General features: G+C 45.2%; 2 protein-coding genes across 2 annotated transcripts; one reads left to right on the top strand and one right to left on the bottom strand.

Annotated features, from left to right (window-relative positions):
• Window positions 1–126: 126 nt before the first annotated feature.
• LOC116378781 (estradiol 17-beta-dehydrogenase 2-like) lies at window positions 127–1,746 on the top strand. The gene is made up of 2 exons (XM_031840695.1): window positions 127–304; window positions 832–1,746. Exons 1-2 carry the CDS (start codon window positions 154–156, stop codon window positions 1,221–1,223), a joined length of 543 nt encoding a protein of 180 aa, XP_031696555.1. The 5' UTR covers window positions 127–153; the 3' UTR covers window positions 1,224–1,746.
• Window positions 1,282–6,151, bottom strand: LOC116378782 (M-phase phosphoprotein 6-like). Its single transcript, XM_031840696.1, is given in 6 exon segments — window positions 1,282–1,471; window positions 1,473–1,581; window positions 2,259–2,359; window positions 4,514–4,604; window positions 4,811–4,923; window positions 5,300–6,151. Coding segments are annotated over 6 exon segments (489 nt in total). The 5' UTR covers window positions 5,348–6,151; the 3' UTR covers window positions 1,282–1,444.
• Between the last annotated feature and the right edge of the window lie 6 nt (window positions 6,152–6,157).

Below are 6,157 nucleotides of genomic sequence, written 5' to 3'. Positions count from 1 at the left end.
TACTGTGGCGGACTAACGGTGCATTAAACAGTGTACTAACAGTGTACCAACAGTGTACTACTTGGTGTATTAACAGTGCATTAAACAGTGCATTAACGGTGTACTAACAGCGTATCACACAGTGTATAACCAGGTGCATTAACAGTGTATTACATGTTTCCTGCAGCTGAGGTGCCGATGCCCCGGTTATCTGCTTACGGAGCCTCAAAGGCGGCGCTGAGTGTCTTCTCTAAAGTGATGAGGTTGGAGTTATCCGAGTGGGGCGTCAACGTGGCTCTAATCCAACCTGCAGGCTTCAGAACAAGTAGGTCCGATTCTAATGGTTTAAAGATCACATTCACATCTTAAATGTGTTTAACCGGATGAAGTGGACACAAGAGGAGAACTACAGCTCCAACCGTTCAGGGGAAAAACTGAAATCAACCAAAATAGAACTTTTGTGGTTGAAAGCAGAGAAACCAGCCGAAGTTGTGCTGCGACATGTTTAGTCTACTTTAGACTTCCTGTGGATCTAAACTCAGAGTAAAGGCAGCTCAGACCTTCTGTTCAGTTTTAGATTGTTTTGTCTGAATTATTTTCTTTTTTTCTCTGAAGCTCCTAAAAACATTCTTGCTCAGATCTTTAGTCCTATAAATATAACAAATGTACATTATATGCAATTACAGATGTGTTGGCATCATGTATTGTTCTTATTGTCTTTTGTTTGTTTGGTTATTCTTTAATTTATTATTTGTTGATGTTGGGAGTAAACTATGTAGTTATACTTTAAGCGTCTCCGTCTCCGGGACTAACATTCATTTAACCGTCTGACGACTCGTGTTTTGTCCTCAGATATCTTCGGGACCAGCGATGACGTCGCTCGCTACAGAGCTCAGATCCTCTCGGCTGTTTCCTGCAATGCCAGAGAGGATTATGGGGATGCATACATCTCCTCCCTCCCCAGAGGTCTGTCCAGGATGTCCCGCGAGTCCTCGGAGGACGTGTCTCCCGTGGTGGACGCCATGTCTCACGCTCTGCTGTCGGTCCGTCCTAAACCTGTGTACGAGCCCGGGAGGATGGGCCGGCTGCTGCCGCTGCTCCACCGCTGCGCTCCGACCGCCGTGTTCGATGCCGTCATCGCCGTCATCACCAAACACGGCGACCGCAGACCGGCGGGACTCAGCAGGAGCCGAGGCTCATGGGACAAATACAGAGTTCAGACTGATCTACCGTCAGAGACTTGAAGCTTCTTTTATATGGCACTGTCCCTTTAAGAGCTATTTAAAGAAGTCACGTGACACGTGAACACAGAGCTGTGAGTTTAATGAGCAGCGTCAGAGAGATTCCTCTTTAAAACACAGATGTTTAACATCCAATCAGCCTAAAACACATCTGTCTCTGCACATGTGGAATAAAATAAAAAACTAAAGATAATTCCGAGTCACATCCATAAAGACAAAGTGTTTCAGTCGTGAGGCTTCAGAAAGACTCTTGCTGGTTTCCACCACGTTGTGGTTCACGTCGTCGTCGTCTTCTTCTGTCACACCTCTCTGTCGCTTTGTAGAAAACTTCTTCTTCATGCTTCTCACTAAACTCTCGTACCTGCAGAAGAAGAAGAACCAGAGAGTTCAGACGGATAGTGTCTGATTATGAAGTCCAGTTTACAGCCAATGAGCAGCAGATAAACTGTTTACAGCGGAGGTCTTCAACGTGTTTCAGGCCAAGGACCCCCAAACTGATAGAGAGATGGAGCAGGGACCCCGACTATATATGTATTGTATAACATTGTGTTTTATATTAAACTGGGCCTAGTGCCATGTATAAACATACCTCTTTATTGTGCATTCAATACTAAGCTTTTTAAATAATACACAGGTTCATATATTCATGTTGTTATTTTAAACATGTGAGAGGTACAGTGAGTAGGGAGGCCGTGCCACTGCCATTTATAAACATACCTGTTATCTTTCATACAATACTGAACTATTAACATAATGGACACATTCATGTATAGAGAAAAAAAACACACACACATATATATACACATATACATATACATACACATATATACACATATACATACACATATATATACACATATATACACACATATACACACACACACACACACACACACACACACACACACACACACATATTTTTACATATGTTTTTTTTAAATTGTCTAATCAACCAAAGATTTCGCAGACCCCCTGTTGAAGACCTCTGATTTAGAGCACAAACGTTCAGAAAGTCAGGAAGCAGAAGCTGTTCGGTACCTGAGAGCCATTTCTTCATCTGTGACGTCCGTCTGCATCCTGCTGGGCTCTTCTTCCTTCTCCTCCTCTTCCTCCTCTGGGTTCATCAGCAGCATCAGCCTCTGAGACAAACAACCACAAACACTCTACATCAGCAGCTCATCATCATCACATTCACATCTTTATGAGTGAACACATGAAGCTCCTCCTCCTCAAACATCCGAGTCTTTGTCCCTGAGTTTTACCGCGTTCCCTGAACTCAACACGTGGCGAGTTCAGGGGTCAGAGACGAACTGCGTCTCACAGAATAAATGTTTTCATGTTCTCACTTAAAGGGCTCCGAAAGAGAAGAAAGCAGCTAAATATCAAACGCAAATATCCTGTTGTCCCTGAACACAACACGAGGCCTTCAGGGAGACGAGGAGGAAGAAGATTTAGATTTTTTAATCCTTGTATTGATGCAGGAGATCACGGTCACGTCATCTCTAAATAAAACACAGCAACATCTCACACATGAGCGCTCAGCTCTGTACTTCAGTCTTCGCTCTAAAGTTGAACTTTCACCCTGAACTAAACATTAGAAAGTACGACTGAGACTCAGGAGAAGTCTTAGATTCATCTGTCCAATCGTCTCCAGTTAAAGCGGATCGTCCCCTGAACGCACCGTGGTTCAGCCGGTTCCATCTGCAGGCTTCTTCTTCTTCGACGTTGAGGCGTCGTCCAGCAGAACGAGGTCTGCGTCTGATCCGTAGTCCAGGTTCCCTTGTTGTGGACAAGCAGCAGCTGAGCTGGATGGAGCGAAGCAGCTTCTGCACTGCAGCCTGCAGCGTGCTAGAAGTGACGCACACACGTCCATCGTGGAGGTGCTGCCGCAGAGCATCTGAGTGGAGACTTCAGATCTTAAAGCACGTTCCTGTGGATCTCTCCCACCGCTGATGTTTAACGATGTGATGCTGAGGCTCTGCACTGAGGGCTCAGAGAGACACTGTGAGGGACATGATCATCACGCTTCGGTCTTTAACACTTCTACCGCTTTGTGTTTCTATAACAACACTGATGCGTTTTTAAAGGCAGAAACGCTTCTTCTCATCCAGAAGGTCAAATCAGTCAACTTTCATAAGAAAGTTGACTGATTTGATGAATGTCGTGATGTCGCTGAAGTGATCGCTGACTTTCATAGATTTCTTTTTACATGTTTGATCTAGAAAAGAGTTTATTTCTCTCAGTGAGTACAGATCCATTGGTTTTCTGGAGGTTCCAGTCACAGACTCCATGTGTGACTCAGAGTCATGCTCCACGTCCTCTCCAGCTAACAGCTGACTGTTAGACACACTGGGTTCATCACTGGTGGAGGCTGCTTCCTCCACGCTTTCTGCTGGCTGGGGTTGTCCAGTCTGAGAGCTGCTGTTCTCTGCAACATCGGCCTGTTGCTCCTCCGCTCGGCTCTGCTCCTTCTCATCTTTACCACCGGCCAACGCCCGCAGGTCCGCCCGCAGTGTTTAGTGACACCATTTGTGTCCCACTCCTCCACACTGGAAACACTTGAGCTGTGCGGAGCTGGCGTACACCACGTAGGAGCCGTCACCGTGCTTCACTCTGAAGGACACCTCCAGGGTTTGAGTCGGTGAGTCCAGAAACATGAACAGCTGCCGCCTCAGAGACTGAACGTGCCTCAGTTTAGGGTCTTTACATCCCAGACTCACTGTTTTTAGTCGGCTAGCAAACTTCCCGAACCTCCGGAGCTCTTTCTCCAACAGATTGTTCTGGATAAACGGCGGAACACCAGACACGGTGATCCGCGTGGAGGGAGCTGACAGCGGGGAGACCTGCACGAACACGTCCCTGATGGAAGACTCTGCTCTCGATCAGCTGGTAGACATGAGGCTCTTGCTTCAGGAACACCACCACTGCTCTGTTCATTCTGGAGGCAAAGCTGAGGTCATCGTGTCCCACCTGCTCACCGACAGCCAGCAACACCTCCTCCACCGTCACGCTGTTATCCGGGGGACGATCCTCACTCCCTGCCGGAGAGACGGAGGTGGCGTCTCCGAGGACGCCATTCCTCCCGAACGCACCTCGACAGAGCCCCGATCACTCACCACACAAAGCAGTAAACCGTTCAAGAGACTCAGCTGATCATCCGCCTCAACAGAGGAAGAAAACCAGTGAAAGATCCGAAGATCAGGAACCATTCAACACTAGCAGCAGTCACACTCACTGGAAACAGAAAAGAGGAGAAGGAGGAGGAAGAGATGAGTAATACATGAGGAACAAACCTCTACTTCTGGGTTAAAACCTTTGAAGGAGAAGCGACCGTACTTTAGCTCCTCACAGGGAACGAAGCTCTTCTCCTCGATGATGACGTTCCTGAGAGCAGAAGAAGACATGATGTGACTAATAATAAAACAGTTGATTTACAGCGTTATAGATTGTTACGTATTTAATAAACTGTATCTGCAGTACGTTACATTTAAACATTAGTATACACCAAAGACATCGTGCACACTGAGCGTCCTCACTACGCCGGAGACTCCGTGCGACGCGCGTGTGTGTGTGTGTGTGTGTTCTCGTACTCCCTAGTCTTCAGCTCAGGTAGGTCCAGGTACCAGTGCTCATCACTGATGATCCTCTTCTCCTCTTCCTCCAGCTGCTTCTTCGTCTCCTCGTCCAGACCTCTCTGCATGAACTGAACACAACAGTCTGAAGGTCTAATGTGTGTGTGTGTGTGTGTGTATATATATACATACATATATACACATAGTAGCATGATGCATCAGGGGGAGAGTGGTGGTCTAAACACGTGTCCTCTCAGCCGCCTTCGTTTAAACATGAACACACCGAGTGTTTATTCGTCTTTGAGACGTTTAAAATCTATTTAGTGGATTAATTACACGCAGAATTCATAACTGGTTTGAAACCTACATAAACATGTATAAAGTCAGCGTTTAGCACAAATAACAGTTTTACAAAAAGCGGTTACACTTTTATCTCTGAACGACGTCCAAAGCTACAGCTAGCTAAACACGGCTAGTAGCTTCGTTAGCTTCCTTAGCTTCACTCACCTTCATGCGCAGAAGGTTTTTGGAGAGTTTCACGTTGTCGTCCGCCATCTTTACTCAGTTCCACGGAGAACAAACTACACTACACTACAGGAGCACGAGACATGAGACGGTCTGGAGATAAACGCACGCGCAGCGCCTCCGCGCAGCTGCTGCTAAACTCAGACAGAAGAAGTCGATCCGAGAGCGGCTGATGTTAGATAGCAGTCCGGCTAATCATCATCATCATCATCATCATCATCATCTTCTTCTTCTCCTCCTTCTTCTTCTTCTTCTTCTTCTTCTTCTTCTTATTGCGGTTGGCAAACAGCGTCCATAGTCCAGTATGAATCTTCTTCCTCTGATGTTCAAGAATCTGAAAACATGTTTCAATATAAATCGATAGGATGACGTCAGTCTTTATGGTTTTATTTATCTTTATTGTGCGTTCAGCCTGCAGCTTAATAAATGAGTTATATTATTAATAAGAGTTACATAAACACACACATGTACACTCATTAACATCTGTGAACACTGAAACATATTTAAACATTTTATACAACTCATCAAGAATCAGGTTTTTATGAATTATTTTAATTTCTCAAAGGCATGAGTGTAAAAGTACATTGAGTACTTCGATTTAAACATTTGTGTGTTTCTACTGTATTACTACTTCAGTAGTATTATATCTACTATAGTATTTCATGTTTGATTAGTAGCTTCTACAAGTCAACACACATAGTGAAGCATGCTGGGTAACGGTTCCAGACCATTTAAAGTAAACAGCACACATGAGATTAATATATGATTTATAAAATGAAGGACAGAATAAAGGACTCGTGGACCACTAACTCCTCCAGAGACTCAGGTGAACTCGTGGAC

This window comes from Anarrhichthys ocellatus, unplaced genomic scaffold, assembly GCF_004355925.1.
Source record: "Anarrhichthys ocellatus isolate YVR2014 unplaced genomic scaffold, GSC_Weel_1.0 scaffold3157, whole genome shotgun sequence".
Lineage (NCBI taxonomy): Eukaryota > Metazoa > Chordata > Actinopteri > Perciformes > Anarhichadidae > Anarrhichthys > Anarrhichthys ocellatus.
This window is presented reverse-complemented; position numbering and strand designations above follow the sequence as displayed.